The 15,311-nt window shown below is 44.0% G+C and overlaps 1 protein-coding gene across 5 annotated transcripts in view; it reads right to left on the bottom strand.

Annotated features, from left to right (window-relative positions):
• The window catches only part of MED27 (mediator complex subunit 27), a 63,826-nt gene that overhangs the window by 2,602 nt on the left and 45,913 nt on the right, over positions 1-15,311 (bottom strand). For 2 of the 5 annotated variants that reach the window (XR_012828933.1, XM_075695040.1), the window contains exons 5-6: positions 14,226-14,333; positions 743-784 (exon numbers count right to left, since the gene is read on the bottom strand). Coding sequence is in view for 4 of the 5 variants with exons in the window: in XM_075695040.1 (XP_075551155.1) it covers positions 743-784; positions 14,226-14,333 (150 nt within the window). In the remaining variant the exon portion in view is untranslated. Of the gene's footprint in view, positions 1-129; positions 256-591; positions 642-742; positions 785-7,858; positions 8,015-14,225; positions 14,334-15,311 lie in introns of those variants that run through there. The other 3 variants (XM_075695057.1, XM_075695063.1, XM_075695048.1) reach the window with 3 other exon arrangements.

Below are 15,311 nucleotides of genomic sequence, written 5' to 3'. Positions count from 1 at the left end.
GCATTTTTTTACTTTTCCTGCGGATGCTGCTGGTGATCTGTGGTTGGGGTGCCTTGAATGTGCTAGCCTAATACAGCTTCCTTCCGAATCATTCATACCGTGAGAGATGCATCTTCACTGTTTGTATTAAGTCCGCCGCAGCTGCTTTCCAATAGAGGTCCAATGCAATAACACTCCTGTGCAGACCTTTGGGCGATTGTTAAGAACAGGTTGTCAAAGTTAATCCAGATCTTTTGCCACAGCGCTTCATGGCCCCTGCATTGATTTGGGATGTTATCAAATCGGGGCATTCTCCTTTTCAGTGGCTCCACTCATCCTATGCCAAACATGCAGAAGTATCAATTGAGGCAAAAAACAAGGGCCAATTTCGAGGCATGGGAAACGACTTAATGCATAAAGCTTTCAGCAGCATGGTATGGTCTGCAAACACTACCCCCAGAAAAGCTATCACAATAGCTTATATCACCAACAGTTTATAGTGACAGCGCTAACAGCTATTGCCACATTGACACTTACAATCCATGAAGCCACACTGAAACTGGCCCTCATTCTTAATCATTTATACTGAAGAAATATATAATTATTTGTCACCGGCTGGAGCCCATCAGGCTTCATACCAGGCTTACTGAACCAACATCCACCTATTAGAACAGGAAAGAAAATTCTCCAATTAAAGCATCCACTTTTATTTTGTACATGCTTGCACAAAAATGCCCTAAGGAGGTTAAGAAAGTATGCTCACCTTTTGAAACACCTGGTACCGAGACTTCGACCACATGTCGAGCTACAAAAATGTATGAAGTATATTTAAGAAAGTGAGAGAGAGAATTGTTTTCACATCATCGCTTGAAACAGCAGTGCCTTAAGAGGAAATTTTAGCTCGGGGCCTCCTATCTAAGTACATGGGAAAGGAGAAATCATTTTCCTTGGCCACTAATGCACCAAATTTGTTGAGATTTGTTACATTTAAAAGAAAAAGTTAAAATATAGTGACTGATGGTTACGAATTTTTGACTTAGGTTATCAATGTTTTATTAAAAATGGGCAAAAATCGCAAATTTTCAGAAAACGAAACTATCAAGTTTACAACTCTAACTCTGCAACGAAAAATGATATCACAATTGTGTAAACTACACCTAATAGTACATCTAAAGCAGACAACATTGATATATTATACATGGCTTTCAAATAGACCACTAATTTGTGAGTAGAACTTTTGCAAAGCTCTTGTAAACAATGTAACAAATTCATGCAAGATATAAATTGACATATCAAATTTGTCCACTTTGGATGCTCTAATGGATGGAGTTTACAGAACTGCGATTCACCAATTTTTGAAAATTCCCTTAAAAAAAATTCTGCTCCCAATAGTCCCTAAAATTTAACTTGCTCTCTCAAATGCAACGAACTTCATTAAAATTGCCCCAGCGGTTATATCAGAAAAGTGTTTCTGCATTTTGCATGTATTTGAATAGGTGGCATCGGACTTGGGCCTGAGCTAAAGCTTCCTCTTAAGAGAGCACAAAAATATTCTGAGCCCTTAGTTTTCAGACCACAATTTTGTGTCTACGTGTCCTTGAAGATTTGTGTTTTCCAAAACATTATGATCAAGCACCTCCTGATTAATTGCTAGAGTTAAAGACATTCTCAATAACATCCAAACTTTTTTATGGAGAATATATAAATTTTTGAAACAATGCAATAAATCAAGTGAATACACAGGCAATTCTGAATCAATTGAAACAATCATTGAGTGTTCTCTTCACTAATCAAACTATACACAAATGCCTCTAAAGAAAATTCCCTGTACAACAAAGGATGTCATATATCTGGGCCAAATCCCTTTATAACATGTGCATTGCGGATGCTTATACAGTGAAGACCACTACAAATGAATTTGCCTGTATGACAAAGGCAACTCTGCGTTCCCTAAGGCTGATTTGTTACTTAACAATGAATGCGCATAGGCGTCACTACAGCACTCTGTAACCACAACTAAGTTGCCGTCAGCGCTAGCACTAGCGCTGCGCTTGACGAGCGTGCTGATGACAGGCTGCACTTGCACATTCCTTCGGATGCAGTATGCATAAAAAACTGATTTCTTTCACCGAGTATCCTTTGAATTCATGTTAAAGGGACACTGAAAAGAAACACAAAATCAATTTAGACTGATAATGACTTCAGAGTAATAGATTGATTATAAGGCAAGAAAATGAAGCTCAAATATTCACTTTTTGAAATTTGCATCGAAAGGCCAGGATCAGTACGTCAGTGTGATTTCAAACTATTTCTTCATATTCTGGTCATGGTAGCACTGTAAAAGCTCTAAAAACTTGCAGAACTCAGTCTTGGGCTCCTTTATAATACAGTGTATCCAATCTTTACCAATGTGAGATTAATAAGGCCTGAGCAGATGCTGTCAAAATCTATGATTTTATGGCAAGCTGCTGCAGGAACTTCATGACGGTGTCACCACTGGTCTTTCATTCTTGCACCTTCTCTGGTTTATCAAGGCTCCTCTTTAATAATGTTTCTCTTCAGTGCCCTTTATATAACAGTTCTCTTTTGTTGAACATGCACATGGTATGGTGAACAGCTTTTACGACAAAGTGGCCTGTAAACAAAGAATTCTGGACATCCCAAGTGCTTTGTTATAAAGGCACTTGACTGTTCCGTTTCATACTTAGTAGGAACCACTGTGGAAGCTACGACTTTTCACATCACCTGCACTATGACCAAAACCTATTGCAGCATTTATGGTATGCAGAAGATATGAATATGACAGGCAATTCAATCTCTTATTCATATATGCTGTAGTCATTATATACTATTAGATAGAGATGCCAAAAATCTATAGCTATTCAGCACGGAATGCTTGGAGTGACACGTTCATGTGACCGCACTTCTTGCACTGTCATAACCAACACATAGTGCATTGCATAAAGGGAGTCAAGATATGAAAGCATCATGTTATTTGGCACAACCACATGCGTCATAGTCATAATATGTGAATGTTATTCCATAGAAGGTATCTATAATCCAGACCTGATCACCACAAAATGTGCAGACTGATAAATTTGTAGGACCGTACTACCCGTGCAAATTCTGCAGTGTCGAATGCCAATTATGAAAGGAAATGGGGTACAAGTGCTAGATTAATCCAGACAGCTTGGTGCTCCTGCTGTCTTAATAGGAGCAGAAATTTTATTTATAGAAAGGCAGAGAGGCTGGCCTGAGCTTATGCACTCAACCTGCTCCTCTGTGCTAGGAAAGAAAGGGGGATGGAAGATGATGATGACAAGAATACGGGTGCGGTGCGTAAATCAATCGAGACTGGCAAATTATTAGTTCAAAACTGGATTTAAATAATGCTGGTTAACACAGCTGCATGTCTGAATCGTTTATTTTAGTCGAGTCCTGTGTCGTGCAGAAATTGCGGCATGGCCCGTACTGTTACTGTAACATATCTTGGGTGAGTCCAAGTCCCTCAATAAACAAAAGTAGCGTCATCCTTTGAACTTTATTGCCCTTGTGCCGCCTTTCCACCATTACCCCTTCCCCACGTCTCAAGCGGTGCGCCTTCTCCTCCGTATTTACTCACCCCCATCATGTGACAGCATGTGCTTTCAATTTTAATATTTTTTGCTCGGAATAAAAACACGCACTTTATTAAAACGCTCTCTGGCACCATTTCCATTGCAGCTGCATGCATTCGTGTTGGCGTACACCATGTGCGGTGGTGCCACTGTCGCAAAGGCGTCAAGCGAAATAGCGCACTTCCTGAGGGCTCCTGCTGTCCGTGATGGGCTGCCATGCAATAGTAAAAGAAGTCATTTGTCTCGCACTCTGAGTGAGAAGGCATGAAGTGAAAATACAGTAGCACATCGTTGATACGTTCCCATTACGTATGCTTTCCCGGTGCCAACGTTCGCAATCGAGAACACAAAAAATGACCCAATAAAATTACGCTCATTTTTACCGGTTCATAGTTCCCGGAAAACACGATTTTTCGGCACCAACGTTCAGTATATCGTCAAACTGCGATCATATGATATGTTTTCCGGCTGCTAAATCCCATGTAAGCAAGAGAATACGTGTGATGCGCGCGATGAATAACATTATAAGTTGCCTGCTGCGGCAGTTTCACCACAATACCTGCCCGCCCGTCTCACATGAAAACGCTGGCGCACACTAAGTTTCTCATTTCAGTACCAGCAAATCTCCGGGTTCGTCGCATGCGGCATTCACAGCCATCACCGCAAATCCTATTGCGATAAGCACCTTCGCCTATCCATTTCACAGTGCACTGTGCCGTCGAAAACGTAGCGCACGCTTTTAATAGGCGATAACTGAAACACGCAGTCGTTCCCTGCTGCAGACTGCGATCGTATATGTTTTCTGGCCGCTAGAACCCACGTGAATAAGAAAAGGCATGAGGCGCATGATCAAGAACAGTATATAGCCGCCTGTCTCACATGAAAGTGATGGCACATACAGTTCCTTATTCCGGTAGCAGCAAATCCCCTCCAAGGACGTCACACACTGCATTCACAGCTATCGCCATCAAACCTATTGCAATAAGCATCTTCACCAATCTGTTTTACAGCATGTGGTGCGTAGCGCCATTGGCAGCATACTGCATGCTTTTAGTAGGCGATAATCCAAACGTGCTGCCGTTCTCTGCTGCAGGCGGTGCGAGGTGGGCATTATGTTTCGCTTCAGTGGCATCCGGTGTCGCCCACCAGCTCGCTTTCGCTTTGCCCTTTTAAAACACCAAGCAATAGGAAAATAACAAAATGCGTTTCGGGCCGCCGAAGGACCACCAGCTGGACGCGTGTTGGCGTCTCGTGCGGCAACGATCTGCATGACGCTTCGCAATACGTAGATGTCAACAATAGTCGAGTCTGACAAATTTTTTAGTTACTTTGGATCGTACGTTTTCCTGGTTAGCGCATTTTTCTTGTGGTTTTTTCCAAAACGTATGAATGAGGTTCTACTGTAATTCGAATGCACTGGAGTGACTGCACAAGCTTTTAACAGACCACCATAATTGTATATCTTGTAGGGTAAATAGAAATCCCCCTAAGTCGTAGTGACATCTCTGATGATGACAGCATTTTGTCAGAAATGACCATATGGCACGCATACATAAAATGTGGCGCCTACTGTTAAAAACAAGCAATAAACTAAATGCACTTATGCTCTAACATTAGCAGCTGCATTTACGATCTCATTATCTGAACTAAATGGTACAGTATCTCCATGGCACTGTGCACAAACTTTCCAGAGATTAATTAATGAAATTCTGGGGGATTACATGCCAAAACCACGATATGACTATGAGGCACGCCATAGTGGGGGGACTGTGGATTAATTTTGAGCACCTGGATTTCTTTAACGTGCACCCAATGCATGGTACAGGGGCGTTTTTGTATTTCACTGTGGCCGTGATTTTATCCCACAGTGCAATGCCATAGCCACTATGCCACAGCAGCAGGTCCTTCCAGAGATTGTCAACTATAAGCTTTGAAGTGCGCCACTTGTTGCATTGTGTTCCATTTTGCCGTCATACTAAATCCAAGTTCTGTCAATGGCATCGAGTACGTGGGGACGTTGGAAAGTAAATTTAGGCGTTTTTAACGCATGCTCATCCAGCCGATGCCACATCTGTACATTGGTTTGCCCGCTGTGTTGGCTCTGCAGTTAAGCAGAGGATAATTCCATTACATCGATAATTTAAAACTTGCTTTTTACAACGTTGTGGCGACGTCATGAGTAGTAACGAAGCATTTTGAGTTGAGATGCTGAGCGTCAGCTATTTTATACACTTTTCTATTTAGCTAGTTTCAGAAGAAATTCAGACTTGCACGAAAGAGTACCCCTGTAAAAAGAATCAATCTCGTCCGCTCTGGCAAGCAGGTAACTTATCATAGGGTTGCCAATGCAAAGCTGTTTCTTATGCGCACCAAAAGAGACTACACAGCGAAACAGCCCAATAAGCATTAAGAGGAATAATGCTTAAGTGAACCCACACTGCAGAAGTGTCGTGCACAATGACCTGTGACGATGACAGCATTTTGTTGGAAATGACCATATGGTGCGCACACACATAAAATGTGAAAACTGCTATTAAAAACAAGCAATAACACACTTGTGCTCTTCCATTAACAGCTGCATTTATGATCTTATTATCTGAACTAAAAGGTAGAGTATCTCCATGGCACTGTGCACGAAGTTTCCAGAGATTGATTAACTTCTGGGGTGTTATGTGCCAAATCGATGAAGCTCACCATAGTACGAGACTCTGGATTAATTTTGACCACTACGATTTTGTTAACGTGTACCAGCGTTTCTACATTTCCCCCCCTAAGAAATGTGGCCACTATGGCCGAGATTTGATCCCACACCCTCAGGCTTAGCAGTGCAATGCCATAGCCATTATGCCTATACAGTGGGTCCTTCCAGAGATCATTGACTATAAGCTTTGGAGTGCACCACTTGTCGAATTGTGTTATACTTTGCAGTAATACTAAATCCCAGTTATCTCAATGGTGTCGAGTGCACAGGGATGTTGGAAAGTAAACTAACGTTTATAGTTGTACAAAATTTGGAGGACGCTTAAGCTTCGCCTTTAAGAGTGGAACATGATAGTATTCAAAGATCCCCGACTGCTTTTCACACTTCCTGGCAACTGAAACGTAACTGTAATGTTTACCGGGAAACGCTCGCGGCGAACGCTATGCACAAAGGCGGGCTTTCGGTAGAAATGCGGCCTCTTGCATGGGCCGTGATGCGACGGAGGCGAGCGCCATCTGGAAGTGCATCAAAGAAGCGGGCGTGCCGCTCCGTGGACTCAGAGATATTTACGCGCCGGCATGCGCAAATGGCAGACACCGTCCCCGGTCTGTGCATTGTAGAAACGCTGGAAAAGGTTTTTTTTTTTTAAGTTTTCACGTAAGAGAATGATGTTTTCTCGTATATTCAAATTACAACCTGAGAGCTATCATGTCTGTAGGTTGTACGTAAGTCGTAGTTTAAGATTTTTCCACGTATTTTAGCTTGAGAAATAAAATTTGTTCAGTCAATCCCTTGTGTCACATGAAAGATCTGGGCATGTGTGGTTCAAAAAGTTTTTGCTGAGATGACACCGGCTGCAGGATATTGACGCCGGATTTTTGGCAACACGGGCTCCTCAACATTATCACGTTAAAAACTAAGCACAATATACACACAGGCACGCCACACCAGATAAGGTACAGTTAAAAGCATGCGAGTGCCATGACAGCCCTGCTTTCTGAGAACTTTCCTACCTGTACCAAGCATTTGGAACTGCACTCGAACACGCCCTAATTATAGAAAAAGGACATGTGCGCAAAATCTAGCATGGCGTGGCTCCTTTCAGCCCATGTTCCACGCAATCATTCTGCTTGATAACAAGAGAACACACACATTTCGATCTTTTATTGTTGAAGTAAACCTTAAAATCATAATTTCTTTGAAAAACAAAAGGAATTGCAAAAACCCGATGCAGTTAACACCCGAGAGGCGCAAAAATGTCCAAGATCGTCTGCTACATTGCAACAATATTGGCGATGCCACCATTGAGGCGGAGCCCAGGCAGAGTGAAAAACAAGTGTGGAGTGGGGGAAGGCAGCAGGCATGGCGCTACATTTATTCATTGAGGGACTTTAAGCCAAGGACACAGAATAAAGTCCTCCAACAATGGTCTTTTATTAACAGTTGCCAGTGAAGAGGTTAAAGCCTGACACTCAATCATGTATGCTGGGCAGACGTAAAATATTTATTTATTCATTTATTTATTTAGTTATTCAATATTCTCAATGCCATTGCGGCGTTACAGAGAGGAGTGGTGTTACAAGTTCAAAATGGCAGTCTTGAATGATGCATGCTCAGGGTTGCTGGCAATGGAGGCAGGGAGGTGATTCCATTTGGATGATGTCTTCGGCACGTAGGAATGGAAGTACATGTTGGTCTGGCAGAACGGCAGTTTAGCCTTGAAGTTATGGTCGACACGGGATGAAAGGTAACAAGGTGACGAGAACAATTTGCGTTTCAGTTCAGGATTCATAAAGAAGATTTTATGAAAGAGACATAGGTGGGCCTCCTTCCTTCTGATAGAAAGGTTTGGAAGGTCTAGAGAAATTTTTATTGAAGTAATACTGGCGGTGCAAGAATAATTAGCAACAATGAACCAAGCTGAATGATTTTGTATGGCTTATAGTGCTTTTACAAGTGTAGAGGAGTGAGGATCCCCAATTGAAGAAGTGTACTTGAGCTTCAACCTGACTAAAGTGTTATTAAGAAGTTTTAAGGAAACAGGAGCCAAAGAAAGGTTACGTCGCAAAAAACCAAGAGTGCAATTCGCATTGTTAATGACGAAGTTAATATGAGTATTCCATGATAAATTGTTATCTGTGTGGACACCCAGGTATATATAAGTATTTACAGATGACAAATGAAAATTAGTAATGGAATAAACAGGGATAGTAAAGTCAGCAGTTCTTCGAGAAATCCTCATTATTCTCCATTTGTTAACATTCAATTTCATGGACCAGAGTGAACACCAAGAAGTAATGCTGTCAAGATCAGATTGAAGTTAGAAGAATCATGAGGGTTAGTTATTACGCAGCAGAGGACACGATCGGCAAATAGCCTGATTGTTGATGTAATGCAGGTCGGAAGGTCATTTATGTAAATTAGAAACAATAGGGGTCCAAGGATGGAGCCTTGGGGTATACCGGATGTACCATACCGGATGTATACCATACGACAACTGCCTTATCGTGTATCGGCGAAAGAGCGCAATGTGATTAATGCACAAGTGAAAGAAATGCTTGACAATGACGTCATACAACCATCCCAAAGCCCTTGGTCGTCGCTGGTGGTCAAAAAGAAAGACGGAACGCTTCGGTTCTGCATTGACTATAGAAAGTTGAATAACGTCACAAAAAAATACGTATGCATTAAAAAGACAAAAAGCGGATCGATGATTCGTTAGATCGACTGCGGTGAACCAGGTATTTTTCATCCATAGATCTGAAGAGTGGTGTTACGTTTCGCCTACGATGCGCAGTATAGCCGGTGCGGATGCAACGGACACCGGGGCTTCATTCAAAGTGGCGGACATTTTGGCCCTTTCAGCGCTGCCGTAACACTTCCTGCCAAGCGCGTCCAGGCATGTTTCAATGCCACGTGTCTTCGTGTGCGCGCGTGTGTGTGTGTGCATGTTGGTGCCCACGCTTGTCAAAGCGCGGCAGCCGGGGAGAGGAGCTCCCCAACTGTGAAGCGAGGAGGTCTGACCGGCGCCGGTCCGGCGGATGCGTCACTTCTTGTCTCAACGTGTCTCTCAGCGTGTCCGTGCCCCTCCGTCATGGGCGCCTCTCCTCAGCCGTTCCTTCTTGCCCTCGACTCCGAGAGTATAAAAGCAGCTGCCCCGGACGCCGAGAGAGGCTCCGATTTCTTCCGTCAAGTAACGTGCTCTCCCGTCTCTCCACTTCGGTCGACCTGACCGGCCGCTCTTTTGCGATGCTAGAATAAACAAGTTGTTCTGTTAGCAGTTGACTCATGCTTTGCCAGGACCTTCGGATGCTTCCAGCTGTGCCCCAGGCCGCCAGGCCAACGCTACCCTTGGGGCTTGCGACCCAGATGCAACAGTGGATATTGGCAAATCGAAGTTGACGAACGAGATCGCGAAAAAACTGCCTTTGTTACCCCAGATGGACTGTACGAATTTGAAGTACTTCCATTCAGCCTGTGTTCTGCACTGGCCACATTCCAGAGAATGATGGACACTGTTCTGATGGATCTGAAGCGGCATAGTTGTTTAGTATACTTAGATGACGTCGTCATGTTTGCGGCGACTTTCAAAGAACATCTAAAGCGTTTAGAGGCGGTACTTAGGGCGGTCCGCTCCGCTAATCTCACACTAAAGCCAGAAAAGTGTCACTTCGGTTACAAAGAGCTGAAGTTTCTCGGGCATGTCGTGAACGCCGACGGCGTCCAGCCTGACCCAGATAAAACATCTGCTGTCGCTGCTTTTCCGACTCCTCGTGACGAGAAAGCAGTACGCCGCTTTCTCAGTCTGTGTGCGTACTATCGTCGCTTCATCGGTACTTTCTCCCGGATCGCCGAACCACTCATACGCCTCATGCGAGAAGACGCACCTTTCGTCTGGACGGATGAGCAGGATGCAGCTTTCGCCGAGTTACGGCAGTGCCTGCAGGAATCACCCGTCCTTGCCCACTTTGACGAGGACACTGACACCAAGGTGCATACCAACACAAGCAACATCGGTCTTGGCGCTGTACTCGTTCAACATCAGGAAGGCGTTGAGCAACTGATCGCTTACGCCAGTCGCACCCTTTCACGTGCCGAAATCAACTACTCCACCTCCGAGAAACAGTGTCTAGCGGTTGTGTGGGCCATCATGAAATTTCGACCTTATCTCTACGGTCGCCCTTTCAAGGTGGTGACAGACCACCATTCCTTGTGTTGGTTAGCCAACTTACGAGACCCATCCGGGCGACTTGCTCGATGGAGTCTCCATCTGCAGGAGTTCGATGTTACCATCATCTACAAATCGGGCCATAAACACGAAGATGCGGACACGTCATGCGCTCCTGTCAAAACTTGCGATAAGGACATGGATGAAGACGGCACATTCCTTGGCGCCCTCACTGCATCTGACCTGATCATATGGCAGCACGAGGACGTCGAAATACGCCCTCTCATCGATCACCTAGAAGGCAAGAATGTTACAATCCCACGACACATTTCTTGCAGTCTCTCGACCTTCTGCCTCCAAAAGGGTGTCTTCTACAAGAAAAACTCGAGTGCCAGCGACAAAGAGTATCTATTGGTCGTACCTGCCACCCTCAGTGATGACATTCTCCTAGCCTGCCATGAGGAGCCCACCTCTGGACACTTGGGATTTTCACGTACTCTTGCAAGAGTATGCCAGACGTACTACTGGCCCAGACTTTCTACCACGGTGAAGCGTTACGTGCAAAGCTGCCGTAAGTATCAACACAGGAAATCACCACCTTTGAAGCCCGAGTGGTTACGCCAACCCATCGCACCACCGAGCACACCGTTTGATCAAATCGGCATGGACCTTCTGGGACCCTTTCCCTTGTCAGCCAGCGGAAACAAGTGGATTATAGTCGCCACAGACTATCTAACGTGCTACGCCGAGACGAAAGCTGTACAACGTGCCACGGTCTACGAAGTTGCCCAGTTCTTTATCGATCACATAGTCCTCAGACATGGTGCTCCATCACATGTCATCACCGACAGAGGAACTGCATTTACAGCCCAACTGATAGAGGACATATTCGAGCTGAGCTGCACGCAGACCAACGGTCTGACGGAACGGCTAAACAAAACCATTGCTGGCATGCTGTCTATGTATGTAGACGTCCAACATAAAATATGGGATCAAGTCTTGCCGTACGTTACATTTGCATACAACACCGCCATTGAGCAAACCATACGATTCACACCGTTCCGTCTTGTCTATGGGCGCGAGATCCAGACCACGCTAGACGCTATGCTCCCGCACAACACCGAGGCATCACTTACTTCCAACACCAAGCAACTTACTCAACACACAAAGGAAGCTCGTCAACTCGCACGCATACAGATTACGAAGCAGCAGAGTACAGACGCATGACACTACAACCTTCGTCATCGGCAAGTCGAGTACCAGCCAGGTGGCCAAGTCTGGGTGTGGACTCTAATCCGTTGCCAGGGGTTGTCTGAGAAACTGCTTAGTAGATACTTTGGACCCTACAAAGTGATACGCCGTGTTAGTGAACTATGAGGTCATTCCCGATGGTGCCACATCGCCTCGGCGTCGACAGCACCACTCAGAGATAGTGCATGTTATTCGCCTCAAACCGTATTTTGTGCGTTAAGGTGGCCCCAACCAGATCTCATACGACTTCCACACTTCCACTTTCTTTTAGTAAGCATCGTAGGTTGGTAAGCATTAGGTCGATGCTTTTCTTTTGGCGGGGGAATAATGCGCTAGGTGTCACGAGCCAGCGCTAAGAAAGAAGTTGTGACTGGAACGCATGCTTGGCAAGAGGCGGGTGCTGAAGAAGAGGAAGTAGAGGCTGAGGACACCGGCTTGAGTTTTTTTGTACGCCATCTTGTACAACTGTCTGTCTCGCCGACGCCGGCCACATCTTCAGTTGTCTTTTCGTGACAATATGCATTAAATTATGAAAATCACACTTGCACAGTACATAGCTCCTGATCTGTTCTCGTCCAATATCACTATAGCAAGGTAAAATTTTAATCCTTGAAACAAAAGTGCAACGACACCACTGTTAACACTACATCAGAAGAAAACCTGCTTTGTGCGGTTCAAGGATGCGGCTTCTGCAGGTACCAAAGTTTTGGACTCGCTACAGCTAAATAACATCAGCATCTCAACAAAGTGTTAACTGGGGCCTGAAAAGCTAAACAAAGGATGACATTTATTAAAATGCAGGTCAAACTTTTTCAATCTATCACAAGTTGTCAACTAGGCAGTCAATAATTTTGACCAAATGAGTACCTCCATAGACTTAATGAAAGAGGGTCTGCCTGTAAAAAATTAAATTGCGGAGTTTAGGATCCTGAAACTGCACAGTGGATTATGAGGTATGCTGCAGTGGGGGGCTCCAGATTGTTATGGCCCACTTCTTGTTTGACAGCATGTGGTATAACGATGCCACATGGGATTCCACATAACGATGCCATTTTTGAACATCGGGATTAAATACTTCCGACTGCACGAGACGTGATTGTATTCCTTTTAGGAGAAGTGCACTTGCAGGGGCATGGCGTGGTGCAACATTCGATATATTGAATGTGGCAGTGAACAGAAGTTCAAGACATTGGTAGTACAGCGTTACTTTTGCAGATACTTTTGCATGTGATGTGATTTTCATGGGTATTTTACAACTGTTCGATATAGACTATAATTCTATATATCCGAGTTTCATATATCTGGGATCGACTCTATATATGTACAGTCTTTGTCAAAAGTATATAGTGTTGCAACCGGGGGTCCGAAAATGTGGGAACTTCATGCAGCCTGGTGGAGTAAGGATCGTAGGCCTTGGCCCGACATCCACAGTGTTTTAGAACCCAACGTTTATATATTTACAAAAACTTATAGGAATGATGCACAGAAGTTCACTTGAAGTTCAAGCAGCCAATCTCTCACAAATCGTCTGTCTCGTCTTTTATCCCTTCTGTCGTCCCGGTCATGTCACCTTTCCCCAATCAGGTGTCAGGAGATGGGTGACGACATATCTGGCCAATCCTGAGGTCTGCAGCCCTTTTCATCTGAGGAGAGCTTAGCCCAAAACATTCTAACAGCACGGCACACGAACGTGGAGAGGGTCGCGAACCCCAAACACAAAGTCCCCATTGTAGAAGCAACGACAGGAGAGAAAGACACCATGAAATTGTTTGAAGGAATGTCACTTTGCAAAAAGCCCAAACCAGTGTGACGGCGTCCAACTAGTTACCATAAATCACCACAGTTCGAGATGACTCTGACAAGGGCATTGGCTCGTTTACCATGCCCTTGGCTGTCGCATTCTCTGTGAGTGACTGGTTCCGTGGGGTCAATGCACGATCACAACAGGCTATGTTGCCTGCAACTGCCATACTTACTAAAGATTGTTTAAACGAGTTCCTATGGTATGCTATAAATTCCGAAGCCCTGGGAAATGAAAAGAAATCACATACCACAAGCACCACATCATATAGATGAACGATACATATGGTAAAGGCGCAAAGTAGCCCTTATACTCTTCACAAAGGCTATACATATGTATGTTGCAAAGTAACAAAAGTCTATAAATCACTCTGAAGGTACGCCAACTCTTTCTTGAACAATGATACGGATGGCTCACTAGCGCAAGAACTACAGTTTTCTCTTATCATAAATCTTGCATGTTTGCTGATGCCGACATGTTCTCAATATGATGCATCATTTGAAGATAGGAATGTATGTGCAAACCGAAGCATGGCCTAGCCAGGTCGCTACTAGGTGCTCCCTTTAGAGAGTTTGGTTGCTAGATGTTTCTCGTGTGAGTCATCTGCTCTTTGCCTCATAGAAAAGCACCATTTTCTTTTATTACCTTAAGCAGCCCATCTTCAACAACACACAAATGAAATGCATGCATCACATAAGCAAGAGATACCTGGTCATCATCTGTATAAAAGTCTTCATTAAATGCCTTCACCAGCACCCATTCTATGATCAGGCCACGAAGACACACCAGTGCTCTCAAGGTCCGGCTCAGTGTAATCTAAGTTGGCATGGAGATAGAGAAAGAAAGACACACATGTACACCACCTGTACCACCAAAAAAAGCAACTCAGAATTTTACGCTGTCATGCAGGAAACCGGCACACGAGGAACATGAAAACAAGCTATATTTAAAGGGTAAATGCACAATTGCACTCAGCCAAAGTGTAGGTGACAAGCAAACATGGCATGTCAATCCAAATAAGAATGCCATGGCTTCAATTTAGCACCTATTTAAAGGGACACTAAAGGCCAATACTAAGTCGATGTGTACTGTTTAAATACCATTCCATAAACCTTGTAACACTTGTTTCATGCTAAGAAAAGACTTAGTCTACGGGAAAATTGCATCTGAAGGGTCCGAATACCTTTTTAACAATTCAAATCTCCCGTCACCCAACGAGGGGAGTGGTGATGTTGCGTACGCCATCATTAAATTAAAGTACGCCATCATTAAATTGTCGAGTTGGTCTCGTGATAACGCTCTAACAATTAATAGCTCCAAATCAAAGGCCATATTGTTCAAGGCAAGAGGCAGGCAGTCTTATTTAAATGAAGAATTATTGTTGGATGGTGTGCCCATTGAGATTGTAACCAAATACAAAGTATTGGGCGTGACGCTGTCAGAAGATATGAACTGGACATACCACATTGAAGAAATTATGAAATCACTGTCATCTGCCGCAGGTGCATTGTCCCGTTGCCGTCATTTTTTCCCAGAGAAAGTAAAGTTATACATATATTATGCCTTGTTTCAATCACATCTGAATTATTGTGCGCTTGTATGGGCTACCACCACGAAACGTAATCTTCATGCACTTCTTCAACTTCAAAAACGAGCACTTCGACATGTAGCGAATGTACCTTATTTCCATTCTACTGCGCAACTTTTTGAAAGTTATAACATAATACAAGTAACTAACATTTACGAATACAGGCTACTGCATTTTTTTTGCTTCGGCTCCGAAAAGTTTCAAAT

Source organism: Dermacentor variabilis, chromosome 1 (assembly GCF_050947875.1).
Source record: "Dermacentor variabilis isolate Ectoservices chromosome 1, ASM5094787v1, whole genome shotgun sequence".
Lineage (NCBI taxonomy): Eukaryota > Metazoa > Arthropoda > Arachnida > Ixodida > Ixodidae > Dermacentor > Dermacentor variabilis.
Note: the sequence above shows the minus strand (reverse complement) of the source record. Positions and strands in the feature narration are given on the sequence as shown.